The sequence below is a fragment of the Megascapheus bottae genome, chromosome 6 (assembly GCF_031878675.1).
Source record: "Megascapheus bottae isolate mThoBot1 chromosome 6, mThoBot2.hap1, whole genome shotgun sequence".
Taxonomy (NCBI): domain Eukaryota; kingdom Metazoa; phylum Chordata; class Mammalia; order Rodentia; family Geomyidae; genus Megascapheus; species Megascapheus bottae.
The window spans coordinates 11,450,346-11,467,196 of NC_143514.1; the positions used below are offsets into that span (position 1 = coordinate 11,450,346).

Genomic DNA, 16,851 nt, shown 5'->3' on the forward strand with positions numbered 1-16,851 from the left:
ATTCACCCATTTTTGGATGCTTTTTTAAGTCAGTTTAATTGATTATGTAATGATTACTGTACACTAGTTTTGGAGCATTCTCATCTGTCCAGTAAGCCCAGTCATTAACAGTGATCCCCTTTTCATTTCTGCCCATAGATAGCCATCTATCTACCTTTTCTATCTCTGTAGTTTCCTCATCATGTTATTTCATACGCATAACATCAGACAAAATACTGCCTTTCGTGCCTGACTTCTTTCATTTAGCATTTTATGTTTAAAACATGCTCGTGTACCAGTAAACACATGTGCACACAACACACATATCTGTTTCTTGTTTATTTGTTTTGATTCTTTTGAAACAGGCTAGCTTTCTATTCTCAGTGTTCCTTTCCTTTTCGTCCGCAGTGCTAAAATCTCAAATGTGTGCTTTAACATCTCATATCAATGCTTTTGACATTCATTTTTGTTGTAAATTTTATTCATTCTTTTTTTCTCATTTTTAGAAACAAGATTGCCAAGTATAGCTTTGATTGGCCTTGAACTTTGCATCTTCCTGCCTTTCCCTTCCAAATAAGTACTGGGGCTATTGACAATGCATCACCATGACTTACTTCATAATTCTTACATTTATTTTGATAAAAGAAGTTTTAAAATGGAAAACTGCCTCATGGTTTAAAATGAAATATGAAGCACAGAAAGTATGTTTAGAATGTGAATAAATGCCTTATTATATGTAATGAAAAACATATGACAAATTTTTCATAGATACATCATCAACACTGGAAAAAAAATCCCTAATTGGTTCTTTTGTACTAATCTAATAAGTATGTTTTTAAAAGTTGAACATTGTGGGGCAGGGAGTTTGGCTTAGTGGTAGAGTGCTTGCCTAGCATGCACGAAGACCGGGGTTCAATTCCTCAGTACCACATACATGGAAAAAAGCTGGAAATGGTGCTGAGGCTCAAGTGGTAGAGCTTCTAGCCTTGAGGAAGTCCAAGGACAGTGCTCAGGCCCTGAGCTCAAGCCCAGGACTGGCAAAAAAAAAAAAAAGTTGAACATTGCATAGTGCCTCCGTTAGTTTTCTAAAAATCCAGCAGCTTTAAGATCTCAGTAGATCTCAAGATCTATCCCTAATTAAGATTTATGTCTTACCTCTCTGCTGCTGCTACTGAGCTATAATTCTGCTCTAGGCTTTGTGTCTGCTCTGCAAGTCCACTTCATGTTAGGATGCAGATGGATGCAGCGGCCCCTTAACTGAAACATATCATTTTTGTTTTCTCCAGCTGTATGCTGGAGAAATGGCTCTCAAATTTCAGATCTTCTGTCTAGACCCATGCTGTTGCACAGCATTGGTCAAACCTTTGGAAGTAGAAATTTAGTTTTCTTCCACAGGAGGCATTGAAAGTTGTCTGGCATTTAGCTAGGAGGGTCACTCCTCTAATAGGAGCAGGTTCATAAGGTTTGTGATTTGAGGCCAGTTCAGGCCCAAAGAGTTCATGAAATTTCATCTCAACCAGTAGCTGGATATAGTGATGCCTGTTTGCTATCCCAACTATGTGGGAGGATAAAAATGTGAGGACCACAGTCTCAGCCCAGCTTGGGACAGAAAAAATCACAAGACTCCATCTCAACAGAAAGTGATGGGGGGGGGGGGGCAGTGCATACTTGTTATCCTAGTTCTGGTAGGAATGTAAATAAGAAGGATTGAAGTCTCGAGTGAAAGGTGATATTCTATCTCAAAAATAAAGCAAAAGCAAAAAAATTAATGATACTCCATCTCATAAATAACTAGAACAAAAAGAGCTGCAGGCATGGCTTAAGCAGTAGAATGCTGACCTTAAGTAAACACTAAGTCAAAAAAATATGAGTAGTCTGAATAAGACCATCCAGATATTTAGCTGATTTTGGCTGGGCAACAGATGTTTTACTATTGGATTTTTATGTACAACCATTATTATTTCCCCCTGAATCCTGAAATTCTGACCTAATATATTAGTAATTAGATAGTAATTGGTTAGTATTTCCGTGGTTAAATCCTTTCTCCCAACCATTGATCTCATTTCTACCCACTGAGCATTTTCACCATTTTTCGGCCAGGGGCCTTATTTCTGTCTGACTGGACTCTTCATTCCCTGTTTTATGTAGCTAGCTTTCTTCTACACTTCCCAGCAGCCTGTTTTGAAAATCCTTACACACATTCTTCCTGATCTCTACTTTCATTCTGTACACCAACAAAGCGTGCGTTTCTCAGGAACTTCTTTGTTTATCGAACGTTTTCTTTTTTCCTCTTATTTTTATTTTCTTGAGACAAGATCTCACTATGTAACCGAGGATGGTCTTGTATTCCTGAGGCTTTTGCCTCTGCCTTCCTAGTGCACCTAATTATAGGTGTATACAACCATATCCTGTTAAAGCTTTTCATCCACAATTAATCTTGTTTATGTAGGTATTTAGTTGTTTATTGTTTAGACTGCACTCTCACCCAACTAAAAGTATGAACTTCATGAGAGCAGGAATTATGCCAATTTTGCCCACTGTGCCTGTGAAAAGGATGCTGTTGTGAGAATATTTATTAAATGAAATATGATTTTGGGTGCTTTTTTTAATGTGTTTACACTGATGACCACAGTTGAGAATTTATTCTTGAAATTAACAGGTAAGAAATTAGGTGAGAACTATTAACACCCCTCTACTACAAGTCAATTGAAGTGTAAATTCTAGATCATAATGATAAAATCATAGTTCCTTCTACCAGGTTGTTGACAGGATTAAATAAACCATTGCATGCATATGTTGCTAGGGCAACATTTCAGGCACTTAGGAGACTATCTATTCACAATTACAGTGTGTGAGATTCTTGCTTTTGTTTCCTATAATCATCTCCCTTGAATTTGCAGTGAGGTCCTATAGGGTCAAAAGTTGATTTCTGTCTTGATGGAGGGTGTGTTTGGAAAGTGTAAATGGTACTACATAAAAAAAAAAAACTACTTAGTTCAGTATAGAGAGAATAGAGAGCAGTGCTCCAGGGAGATGGAATTTAGGACACAGGGCACTTTTAACTTGTAGTAATTACAGCACATCTTTCTAAATATGAATATTGCTAAATATGCTATCAGTATTCTGGTATTTTCTTATTTTTCATTTGTTTATACTGGGAATTGAACTCAGAGTCTTGTGATCCGTTAGGCAGGCTGAGTCACTCACTCAGCCTGATTATTCTTAATTGCCCTGGTTCATGTCAATTTCTTCTTTAAATAAGTCAGTGCAGGTAGTATCTGTTACGCAGTTTTGAATTACTAGGAAAGGAGCGTGTTTGATGTATCTGTTTTAATTGACTATTGCATTTTCTAATTTATGTATGGGCATCTATTCAGTCTCTTCCAAAATGCTCTGCAAATTTGTTGTTTCTCTGTAGTCTAGCCTTTCCCTTAGGGAATGTATCTAAGAACACATTTTTGTTCACAAGAGTATTATTTTTATTGAAGTCCGGCATCCATTTCAGCCACACCCATAGTTGGCAGGCCAACTGCTGGTGCTTAGAATCTATTTCTCCTGAACTTCCAAGCTGAGTGTGCCCTATCCTGAGAACAGGAGATTCCCCCAGGTAGAGTTTTTCCTGCACATTCTGCTTTTGATTATTCATCAATGAGTTCACAGTTGCGCAGTTGGCCTATACTGTGTGCTGTATGCATCCAGGACACAAGACTTGTTTTAGTGCATTTCTAGGAGCTCTTTTTTTTTGTAGGTGAAGCAGTCATAGAGCTTTGAGGTGTATCTTTTATTTCTTGCAATGTGACTTACGGCCAAGGTGCATGTGTGAACTGTGACAGTGTGGTTGAGCACATACTTAGTGAGGGCTCCTCTGACATTTCAGTTGTGGCCTTTTATTTGTCCTTGGAGTCCTCACTTATACCTTGTTCTCTATCTTTATAGCGGTGGCTAGAAATTGGTACTCTAAAGAAACCAGGTAAGGTTTGCAAAAAAAAGCCATGTAAAACCTTTAGACACATTTATGGTTTCTTTGCATCCTCTCCTAATCATTCGAGAGCCTAATTGACCACAGGGACAAACCCTACCTCAGAGCAGCAGAATGACTTCACCAAGTACATAGAGCTGGTACCTGTGGAGATGCACTTGTAAACTTGTTGAGATAATTAAACTTGAATAAAGGTTGGTTCTGCCAGACTTCAGAGACTTTTGCTTTTGATATACTTTACTCTGTTTCTGTTGCTGTAATATAATATCCAAGTCTTACTCATTTATAAAAAGAGCAGAAGTTTCTTTAGGCTTTTGGTCCCGAAGGCCAAAGAGCCAAAGGTCAGGAAGCTTCATCTAATGAGGGCATTGTGCTGTTTCAGCTTGTACTAGGAAGAGAGGAGCTCAGGGCATGTGTAGGAGAGCCATAGGGACATTTTGTCACAGCCCACTCTTGAGAGAAAGAAGCTAATCCTGTGAGGATTACACTAATCCAGGCATAAGGTCAGTACCCCCACGATCTTAATTTTCTGTGATCCAAGGTAGAATATGACCTTTTTAGAAAAGGTTACAAGTGAGAAATTGAACCTTAGGGAGGTAAAGATGCCACTGCTTTTCCATATCTTTATATGAAGGCAATTAAATATCAACCTGATTTTTAGTTATTTTTTTTAAAGCATGGTCAGATTTCAGCAGCATGATAGTATTTCTTCTAAGTGAAAACTGCAGGAAATAAAATCATGAAAATTTTCTTTGCTCAATTTATACACAGGTAAGCCCTGTTAGAAACTTTGTAAAAACAAAACAAAACAAAACAAAAACAAAAAGCATAAAAGAGAAAGGATAAGTAAATGGTGACCTGTGCATACAAGTATATATAGGGCTAGCTCTTATGTCAAACAAGATTTGAATGTTGTATAGACAATGGTGTGGTGCTGGCTTTGTCTCTCCCCAATGATATTTGCAACTCCTGTTCCACAGTCCTTTCTCTCTTATTATTACTATTATTATTATAAGCAGTCAAATTGGAAAGCTGTGTAAACCAAAGCACAGCTGGTAGGTCTAAATTTAGGCCTACCAAGATGAGTGGCTTCTCCAAATCCTTCCACTCTTGAAGTGGGTTTTTTAACCAGATGACTCTCGGTGTGTGAGCCTTCTTGTGTAATCAGCAGTTTTATTTACATGGCCTTTTCATGCCAGGATTTTGATTTATCACACTTCTCACATTGATTTTTTTTTCTTTTTCCCTCTACTTGTAAAAGGGAAATAGCTGTTAGTGCACAGATGGTAGCTGCGATGTAGCATTATCAGAATAATTCACACTGTGTTTATGAGATGTAGCATTTATATATTTATATTGATGAGGAGTATTTTACTAAGGGGTATGATGGATGGACATCTTTAAGGAAGCAATATTTCACCTTTTAACTGATTTCTTTCTATGTTTTATCTCCTGAGCATTCAATTACTTACAAGCACTCAGTTGTTTTCAATTGCACTGAGGTATGTTATTTGTTTCAGTAGTAGCATTTTGAAACCTAATAGCCTATCCTTTTCCCAGAAGTTACTAGAGTTGGTAATTATGCTGTAATAAAACAAACGAGTGGATCAAAGATGAAATATTATAATCATGGAAACTCCCTTCTTTCTCCCCATACCTCTCTGTTTAACATTTTTCTTTGATGTTTGTTTTGTGCCTCTTTTTTGTGTGTGTGTGTGCCAATACTGGGGCTTAGATTGAGGGCTTGGGCTCTGGTTCCTGACCCAAAGCTCCATTTCTGGCTTTTTGGTGATTAACTGAAGATACAAGTCTCACAGACTTTCCTGCACAGGCTGGCATCAAATTTTGGTCTTCAGGTCTCAGTCTATAACTAGGATCATAGGTGTAAACCATACCAGCTCATGTTCCCCTTTTTATTGTGTATAACCCATAGTTGCTGTACCACAGATGGGACATCTTACACAACAAATATTTTACACCTTCATAGTTCACAAAGCTTGAAGTTCATGGTCCAGGTTATCAGCAGAGTTCCTTCTTTGGTAAGGATAGGATCTGCTCTGTGCTTCTTAACTTGGCTGATAGATATCAGTCTATTATCCTTTCAGTATACATGTTTCTGTGTTCAACTTTCCACATTTAACCAAGATATCAGTTATGTTACATTATAGAACTTTTTTATTTTTTGGCCAGTCCTGGGGCTTGAACTCATGGCCTGGGCGCTGTCCTTGAGCCTCTTTGTGTTGCAGGCTAGCACTCTCTCACTTGAGATATAGAGCCACTTTGGGCTTATTCTAAGGAATTTATTGGAGCTAAGAGTATCATAGACTCTTCCCCTTTAGATCGCTTTAAACCTTGATCCTCAGATCTCAGCCTTCTGAGTAGCTAGGATTGCAGGTTTGTTCCACTGGCACCCAGCTTGGAACCATTTTAATGACTTCATTTAAACACAATGATGTAACACAAAGCCTTATTTCTAAAAATAGAGTTATATACTAAAATATGAAGTGTTAGATTTTCAACTTGAAGTTGGAGCTCGGTGAGGAGAGAGACAAAATTCAGTCTATATCAAATGATACAATAATGCAAGAGTAACAATGAATGCAGTGAACTTGCACTTAATTTGTAAATCGTTTTATCAGTAAAGTACAATAGTCTGTACTAGCAGTGTTTGAATAGGTTTATTTCAGTCATTAAGTAACTTCCTTGCAGTGAAAGTATTGCTTTGGATGAAGGACTGCAGACAGTGACAAGTTGGGATTCCTGTTTTGTCATGTTCATTCAGCTCAGCCTGAAACCACCACAAGGTTTTCTTGGCTTTGTGTTAGCCATCAGAATGGTATATTAAGTGTGACTCAAGAAACAAAAGTTGATTGTACAAATATTTTCCCTTTTTGGTATAATCTCTTGAAGAAAACAAATGAAAAGGCATGTTTCCTTTGTTTAAAAGACTGTATCCAAATGTCAAGAAAGAAGGAAATGGAGAAGGAAAGGGAGGGAGATGGTAGAGGTTTGTTTAGAAAAGACAAGTTTTAACGATGCATTTCTCCTGAAAAGCATCAACCATAAAAGGTTAAATGGAGTTATTTTTTGGTTAATTGCTTCTTTATATCTTCTCAGACACTTTTTTTTTGCCCCTCTGGTTATTCATGTCCAAATGTAAATCTTTTAAGTATTGTCAGTGTAGTTTTCCCTTTTCTTGGAATGAATCAAAACTACTTTGGGTAGTCAGTTTTATTGAGGTTTTAAGAACATTTCTGAGTGATTCACCATAATTTAAATCCTTCTCTTGAAATCTTGGATGTTGCTAAATTTCAGCCTGCAATTTTCTTCCTTTTGCTAGATATCCAAGCATATTTTTATGACACTCCACTCTATTCATTGGAATTGTGAGCCTTTGCAAATTAATGCCGATCTTTCCAACTCTACAAAAGGGTGCATTTTAAGCAGAGGAAATGGAATGCTAAATTATGTAGGAGGTTGCAGAAGTGAGCTGTGGTAAGTGGGGAGGTGAGGACAGAGGATGCCAGAACGCAGGGTGGTGTGCAAAGTCAGTGCGATTTAAAGTACATTTTCCCAAATTTGTTGGTTTAGGAAAGTTATTGTTTATGTGAAATGGTTTTCAAGAGTTTTTTTGTTGTTGTTAGGCTGTTGATTGCACACTTACTTAGAAGTTCTAAGTTCTGCTCATGGCTACATATCATATATCAAATATTCCATATTTATTTGGACCATTTTATATTTATTTTCATATTAACTGGAAATTTTTCTTTGATCTGTATAATATATCAATGTATAGAATATATATCCTATCATATTTGTATATGTCTATGTGGTTATATGTATATCTCCGATTTCATGTCAGTGACCTTGAGTACCCGAATATTGAGTCATCACTCTTGTACTGTTTGGACCTAATATCCACATATCAAGGAGACCATGCATGTGCCTTTTGTTCCTTTGGTCTTGACTTATCTCACTCAACATGATTTGCTCTAGTCATCCATTTCCAGTGATTGCCATTATTTTGTTTTGTCTGGTGTCTATGTAGAATTCCATTATATATATATATATATATATATGTGTGTGTGTGTGTATATATATATATATATATATGTACCACCTTTTTTGTATCCATTCATCTGCAGTAGGTCATCTTGGTTGTTTCCATCACTTGGCTATTGTGAATAGTGCAGTGTGAACATGGCTGTGTGGGTATCCTTATCATGTCCTGGGTTATGATGCTCAGGGTAGATGCCCAGGAATGGCATGGCTGGGTCATAGGGAAGGTCTATTTTTATTTTACTTTATTTTATTTTTGCCATTCCTGGGCATTAGCTCAGGGCCTGAGCACTATTCTTGGACTTTCTCAAGGCTAGAGCTCTACCACTTGAGCCACAGAACCACTTCTGGCTTTTTTTCCCTATGTATGTGGTACAAAGGAATTGAACCCGGGTCTTCATGCATGCTAGGCAAGCACTCTACCACTACGCCAAACTCCTGGCCCCTATTTTTAGTTTTTTTGAGGAACGTCCAAACTACCTTCCAGAGTGGCTGAACTAGTTCACATTCCCACCAGCGGTGCAGTAGGGTTCCTTTTTTTTCCACATCTCCACCAGCATTTGTTGTTGTCTGAGTTCAGAATATTGGCCATTCTGATTGGGATAAGGTGCTATCAGGGTTGTTTTTATTTGGAATAAGGTGCTATCAGGGTTCTTTTTATTTGCATTTCCTTTATGACCATGGATGGTGAGCATTTTCTCATATGTTTCTTTGCCATTTTAACCTCTTCTTCTGATAAGTCTCTCTTTAGTTCCTTTGCCCATTTAGCAATTGGGTTTGGGGTGATTACTTTCTTGAGTTCCCTATTGATATTGGATATTGAGCATTTGTTTGATGTATTATTGGTAAATATCTTTTCCAAGTTGCTTGATTGTCTTTCTACTTTAGTAGCTATTTCTCTGTCTGTACAGAAACTTTTTATTTTTAAGTAGTCCCATTTGTGGAGTCTTTTTCTAAACTGTTGTGACGCTTCTATTCAAGAAGTTTTTGCCTGTGCCTATGAGTTCCAGTGTCTCTCCTACTCTATCATGTTTCAGGACTGATACTGAGGTCTGATCCATTTTGAGTTAATGTTCATGCATGGCAACAGGCTGGCATCAATTTTTAGTTTTCTGTATATGGCTAGCACCAATAATTGAGGAGGTTGTGTTTATTTCACTGTGTATCCCTGACTCCTTTGTCAAATGTAAGTTGACTATAATTATGTGGTTTTATTTCTGCATCTTCTGTTCTATTGATCTTCTGGTCTATTTTTGTGCCAATACCATGCTGTTTTTGTTATTATGTCTCTATAGTAGAGTTTGAAGTCTGCATTGCTCTTTTTTTTTGACAAGTTTTAAATATTCTTTATTTGACATTTATACATAAGCCACACTAAAATGCCTTTCAATAAGTAAAAGGCAGTTTTCAGAAATGGGGAATTCTAATTAAATTGGTATAGTCAAGACCAAAAATATAGACATTGCCTCATCTTCAATCATTGCCTCTAACAGGCTAATGATCACATATTCAAACAGATTAATTTTTCTTGATGCTGAAACAGTGAAGGGATTTTTGCCAGTATTTAAAGATGTTCTCATAACTAGCTATATAAATCTGACTAGAAAACCAATCTTTGACATAGGTGAAGGTATTAATCCATATTCTGCTGAAAAATTGAACATTAGTAAGTCCAATCATATCACAGAATGGAGGTTTGGGGGAGGGAATCTTTTAAAGATCATATTCACAACCACAAGCCAGTTTTACTTAAATCGGGATTGTCCAAAAATATTCTATCAGCCATTCATGATTTGAAATCTGATTATCAGAGATCAATTGAATTATGGTACACATTAAAAAGCCACGAGACACTTGTTTTGCAATAAATAGATAAGGCAGTGCTATTACTCATTTGTAGTTTTTTTGAGATAAGCTATCAAATCTGCCCTTTCTCCCTTCTTCTTAATGCCAGCGAAGATCATTTTTGTTCCAGGGATGTACTTTTTGGGATTCTTCAAGTACTCCATCAGTGTATCCTCTCCCCAGGTGATGCCTTTGTTCTTGTTGGCATCTGTGTAAGAGAACCCAGCTGCTTGGCCTGTCTTCCGACCAAACAGACCATGAAGGTCAGGACCAGTCTTGTGCTTGCCTCCCTTTTCAACGGTGTGGCACTGGGCACACTTCTGAACAAAAATCTTCTTGCCTTTTTCAACATCACCCATTTTAAATTCACTCTCTCGCCGCTACCACAAGGAGGACACCGGACACGAAGGCAGACGTCCCGCTCTCTAACCCAAGGACACGCCGGCCGGCACCTAAGTCTGCATTGCTCTTTTTGCCTAAAATTGCTTTGGATATTCTAGGTCTTTTGTTGTTCCATATGAACCTTTGAATTATATTCAGTAAAGAGTGTCCTTGGGGGACCAAGACATGAGAAAGGGTATCAATGTATGTGAATTAATGCACCTCCTATTTGCAAATATAATGTAACCCTTCTATTAATTACAATAAAAATATATGAAAAAAAGAATGTCCTTGGGATTTTGATGGGGATTGCATTGAATTTATATATCAATTTTCGCAACCACAATGCTGATTCTCCCTATCTATGAGCATGAGATGTCTTTCCATTTCCTGGTGTGTGCCTTCTTTTAAAACATGACTTAATCATTTTTACTCTACTCAGTCATGGATAAAATTTATGATTTCCTGTCGTATAGACAGTTTGGTTGTGAATTATTTACTGATTCTTCACTTTTTCATGTCTGGCTGACCTAACTGAAATCATCTTTTACCTGTCCTATATCCTGCCACAGTATTCACTTTTTGCAGTTGTTTTTATTAACTTTGAACACAAAGGGATCTCCATTCAACCTCTCCATATGTATCGTCACTTTAGCTTATTTAATATGATAGACGGAATTTTGGTTTCTAGCATCTTTATGTTTTGAAGAAAACTATCTAAAGGAATATAGAGTTTTAGAATATTACTACCACTTCTACAGAAATACTTCTCATATTTTGTAAACAAGGATAGCCATTCGTAGCATTATGTAAGGTACTATTTAGACTTATTATTATCATCCCTTCCTTTGATTTTTGAGAGTATCATATATATAAAAATAATGTGTAGCCTTTCATTTGCCCTTTCTGTGTCTCTTATGTCCTTTTTTGACTATTCATCTATTTCTTCCAATTTGTTTATCTGTAGTTTTCATTAAGTGTTTCTATCTCTCTCTATTTTCTATCGACCTATTTTTGTATGTATATGTATATAAATATCAGGGGTTTTTTCCGTCAATTTATGTGGTAACCCAGGCTTACTCAGGAGATGCTCTGTAGTACTAGGTTGGCCTCAAACATTTGGCACCTTCTCTCTTCCTACATGTGAGAATTATAGTTTGTGCTAACATGTTAGCCTTTTTCCTTTATTGAAATAAGACAAAACAAAACAGTGGAAGTAAATTTATGTGCAGATGACTGTGACATTGACCATTAGGACTGGGGCTGGGGAGACATTCAATAAGTTTGAGATTAAGCATGACTCCTTGTCCTGTCTGGTCAGAAATGAGAGAAAAGTGTAACACAAGTAGAGAGGTAAATACATTTAGAGCAAATAGGTAAGTACATTCAGGATGAATGGCTGAATGTGCCAATGTTACAAATAAAGAAAAAAGGAAGGTAGAGTAAGACATGTGGCATCTCAAATTAGAGTTGGAAATACCAGTCTGGAACTCTTAGAATTTCCTGTTTCCATTTTTAGCTGTCTATAGCTCTAGATCTAAAAGTAATATATATGAGTTGTGTATGCAGATATATCACACATGGATTTCCTAGCAATCATATTTTAATTTGTAAATACTAATCTCCTTTAGAAGAATTTAGAATTCCTAGGAGAAGCAGTTCACATGAATTAAATTATTGAATGTCTCTTTTCTTGCTAACATTCTTGGGACCAAAAAAAAAAAAAAAAAAAGGAAAAGGGTTGAAGTATGTTTGTTTGATGTCTATATTTTCAGGAGCTTCTCCAAGCCAGTTCTCTGATTTTAGCTTCATCTCCATCTCTGACACTTTGAATTCCCAAGACTCTCTGAGTTTTCTGAATCATAGTATACTTCCTTCTTCTTGGTCATTTGCCTGTTTTTCTGCACTGCTGTTGAGGTACCATTTGATGATGGACCCTGTCCCCATAAAAAAAGGAAATGTGCTATACACACATACACATGCACACATACCCAGCATGCTATACACACATACACATGCACACATACCCAGCATGTTATAGCTTTTTCTTTGTATCCTTTTATGTAAAAGTTAGTTTATGTTTCTATATGAAGAACCTGAGAATAGATCATTAAAAATAATAGGATTTTATTTCTCACAGTTCTTGAAGCTGGGAAATCGCAGATCAAGTTGTTGGCAGGTTGAGTGTCTGAGGAGGGGTGCTACCCTTTATCTCTGTGATGATGCCTGGCCCTGTGTTCCCACAGGCAGAAGGCAGAAGGACACGGAATTGGCTACTTAGTTCCTTCCAGCTCTTTTCAAAGGTTTCAGTGCAACAGCTTCATCATTTTACCTCATCCAAACTAGGCCCTACCTCTTAGTATCATTGCATTGAGGACTGAGTTTCAGAAAGGATTGCCTAGGAAAACAATCAAACTGTAGGAGCCCTTCCTCTCCTCCTCCCCCTTTTCCCCTCCCCTCCTTTTTTCCCTTCCTTTCCCCTTCCCTACCTTCCCTTCTCCTCTCCTCCCCTCCCCTATGTCGCTTTATTTTGTCATGGGTTTTGATAGGACTAACCTAAGACTATGATTCTCCTACCTCCACCTCCTTGTGACTGGGATTACAGGTGTGAGTGAAATTAATATTTATATAGAAACTATTAATGAACTCATGTAATAGGTTTGCTGTGCCTGGTGAAATGAAATAGTAACATAATCATTCGTATAAGTCAAAGTGTCTTGTATATGTTGGCATTCACATAAACGCTGTCTCGGAACTAGGAGGTGTTAGCGGTTTTGTGATGGTTGTCTTCATGCCATTCCTCAGGATGCCTCCTTGACAGACATGAACTCCTTAAGCCCTGCAATGCCAACGTCTCCTCTGTCGATGATAAACCAAATCAAGTTTGAAGATGTGCCAGATTTAAAGGACCTCTTTATTACAGTCGACGAACCTGAAAGCCACGTCACGACAATCGAGACTTTCATTACTTACAGGATTATAACCAAGGTAAGTATTGAATGAAACATTTTCTTCTGTGTATGTGGTACCGAGGAGTCAGACCCGGGTCTTCGTGCATGCTAGGCAAGCACACTACCAACAGGCCAAATTCCCAGCCCCATGAAACATTTTCTTGAATGGTGCTACTGTGTTTAAATTTTTGAAAGTACTCCTGTGTGCCATAACTAGGCAGGAAGAAGCAGGGGAATACAGTCCTAAAAGCCAATGTATATTCTACAAAATGAAGAAAATCAAAAGACGAGGTAAGGTTGGGAGGGATAGGGAGGAATGATGAAAGAGTTGACCTTGATTGAGATTCATTGTATTCATATACTACTTTGTTGACTGGCAACTACATTGTACAAAAAGAACCTTAGGCCAATTTACTATACTATTTTAAAAAGCATTCTATCTGCTCTCTGTATATTTGTTTGTAGTTTGAAATCTAAATTGATTTGAGAAATAGTCACTTGTGTTTTTAGAATACAACTATTTAGGGGTTGTCTTAATTTTTGTTCTGTGTTGTTGTTTCTTCTGTACGTACTGTCATTGAGGTTTGAACTCAGTGCCAAGACACTGACCCTTAGCTATTGTTTGTGCTCAATGCTGGCATTCTACCCCTTGAGCTGCAGTGCTATTTTGGGCTTTTTGGTGGTTAATTGAAAGTAAGAGTTGATGGACTTCCTTGTTCAGGCTGGTATTGAACTTTGATCCTCAGATCTCAGTCTTCTGAGTAGCTAGGCTTACAGGTGTGAGTCACTAGTTCATGGCTCTTTTATGTTTTTATAGGAAAGGATTATAAAGAAATGACTTTTCAGGGGCTGAGAATGTAGCTTAGTGATAGACTGCTCGCCTAGCATGCATGAAGCCCTGGAAAAAAGCTGGAAGGGACACTGTGGCTCAAGTGGTAGAGCACTAGCATTGAGGAAAAAAGAAGCTCAGGGACAGTATCCAGACCCTCAGTTCAAGCCCTAGGCATGGCAAAGAAAAAAAAAGGCCTTTTAAAAAGAAAAGCAAACACTAAAAAGAAAACTGGACACTAGTGATTCTTCCATTTCTGCTCAGGAGGTTGAGATCTGAGGATTTTGGTTCAAAGCTGGTACAGGCAAAAAGTTTTCTGAGACTTATGTTTAATTAACTCTTAAAAAGTTATAAGGGGAGCTGTGGCTCAAGTGGTAGTTCAGCCTTGAGAGGAAACAGCTGAGAAACAGACCTCAGGTCTTGAGTACAAGTCCCAATACCAGCACACACAAAACTGTGTGTCTTTTAGCTGAACACAGATTCATCTCCTGCTCCCTGTGTCTGTTTCTTTCTCCCTCCACTCATACTGAGCATCTTCTGACCTGGGAACATTACACAGAATTTCTCTCCCCTATAAATTTGCATTTACTTTTCCTTCTGCTGTGCCCATCTTCCTTCTTGACAAAACTGCTGTTTATTTTTCAAGAAACAACTCAAAATGTCAGGGACTCTGAGTGAGGACTTCATTAGTCATTTCCTAGCCATGGCTAAAAAGAGTCATCTTTCCTCTGTTTCCTTATTCCATTCTACCAGAGCTCTTATGGGGTATAAAACAATGAGTCAGTATGGCAAAGAAATTGAACACCTATATGTGTAGTCTTTCTATGCCAAATGATTTTTTTAATCAACAAAACTGAGGTGATAATAGCACCCAGTCTGGTGGTATTGCCATACAATTTGATGTAGGATAAGTAATCATGTAAACACTTAGCAAGGTGCCTGATGTACACCAAGTATTCAGTAATTGCCATCTACCTGTGTGTACCATGGTCAGTGTGTGTGTGTGTGTGTGTGTGTGTGTGTGTGCATGCATGTGCGTTTATTCCTAGTTAACTCTGATAGCTTTTCAAGCAAGGTAATGAGTTGTAAAGTCATTAATACCAAGCATCATTCTTAGGATATAGTAGTTATAGTACGTAAGCAGTTTAATTTTTGTGTGTGTGTGTGAGTGGGTGAGAAAAGAGCTTGGTAAGAAAAGGTAAAGCAAGGAAACAGAGTTGAATCTGGGTGTGTCCCCTTCCTCACTAAGAATTTTGGGCATTTTAATTAACCTGTCTTTATTAGCATTTGTAAGTGGGATGATAGTGCTGATAGTGCTGAAACCGTAGGGTTTTTTTATATAAAAATTGAATATTTGGCTGGGAGTTTGGCCTAGTGGTTGCCTAGCATGTATGAACACCCAGGTTCGATTCGTCAGTACCACATACATAGAAAAAGACAGAAGTGAGGTTGTGACTCAAGTAGTAGAGTGTGCTAGCCTCAAGAAAGCCCAAGGACAGTGCTCAGGCCTTTGAGTTCAAGCCCTGAGACTGGCAAAAACAGTGAATATTAATGTAGGCATACTGCTTGGAATATAGTCAAAGTTTTCCTGGTACTACTAATTAAGCATTCATCCTCATCACTCTTTCAGGAAGACCATTTATAAAATGGGATTATTTTCCCATCATTTGCATTTTTCAGAACAACACCCTTCATAAACCACGAATGGATTTCAGTGCTCTGTAGACATGCATTGAGTTGTCTGTATTTGCATCATACTTTGTGAACTGCTCAACATAGAGATATCAAAACCAAAGTTAGCTTACATAATAAAGCTTCTCTGTGTTATGCTGTGTTACTCCTATATATAAATTCATTTTTGCTCAGAACAGTCATAGAACTTAAGTATTACATTTATTCTCACTACATTCATGAAGACGCTGAAACTCATTAAATTAACAAAGGTTACACATCATAGTGGCTGTCATAGCTGCATTGAAACACAGAAAATTTAAAAAGTTCACATTATATATTTATTTATCTAATTTTCATTTTAACTCTCTTTCATTTTAACAATTATAAACTTTAGCTGTGTTTTTTTTGCCAGCATTACAGTCCACATGTAGTTTGTAATTCATTAAAAATGAGTAAACATAAACATCTAATAGATGGGCTTATACTATCAAAGTTCTTTCTTTGTTATTCGTAGCTTTATTTAATAATTTGCTATATAAAATAATTACTGTCACTTCTGTCCTAAGTACTCATAAGACTCTAACAGTGATCAGTACACAATTACTGGAGAGAGGTTTCTTCTTTAATGGATCTTTAAATGAAGAGATTGGGGAAAACGTAGAGGTGCAATGATAATTATCAATTTTTTATTAGTTGTTTAATAAAATTTTTAAGTGTTGTAAAAGAAAATATAAGAGCTTTGGGAACATTCTATCTAATGGATAGTCCAAGGTTGACATCACTAGAAAAGGTTTAGTTTTATAAACATTTATATCCATCTTTGCTATAGATGTGTAAAGCTACACTTACATATTCCTATTTATACTCACATATGGACAGTCTTCTGCTCAGGAAGACTGTAATGATCTGACTGAATATAATTAAAAGCTGCAGAAGGCTCAAGTTCCTTACCTGTGCCCTTTATGGAAATCGTCCTGGATCTGACATCTCCGTAAAAGGTCTCTTTTTGAGATCTCTTTTGGAGATATAGAGATTGCTTTTCTATCATGCTTGTCAAGATAATGAGTGATAAAATGACAGGTTTTTCCCCCTTGTTTTTATTAGGAGAAAAACCTATAAATGACTGAGTGTGTGCTTTGAGATTGTTATGTTCC

The 16,851-nt window shown here is 37.3% G+C and overlaps 1 protein-coding gene and 1 pseudogene across 1 annotated transcript in view; one reads left to right on the forward strand and one right to left on the reverse strand.

Moving 5' to 3' along the window:
* The window catches only part of Snx7 (sorting nexin 7), a 78,099-nt gene that overhangs the window by 11,242 nt on the left and 50,006 nt on the right, over positions 1–16,851 (forward strand). Inside the window, exon 2 of the mRNA XM_090334250.1 lies at positions 13,049–13,231. Coding sequence (XP_090190376.1) covers positions 13,049–13,231 — 183 coding nt within the window. The remainder of the gene's footprint in view (positions 1–13,048; positions 13,232–16,851) is intronic.
* On the reverse strand, positions 9,643–10,314 carry LOC150061371 (cytochrome c, somatic pseudogene; annotated as a pseudogene).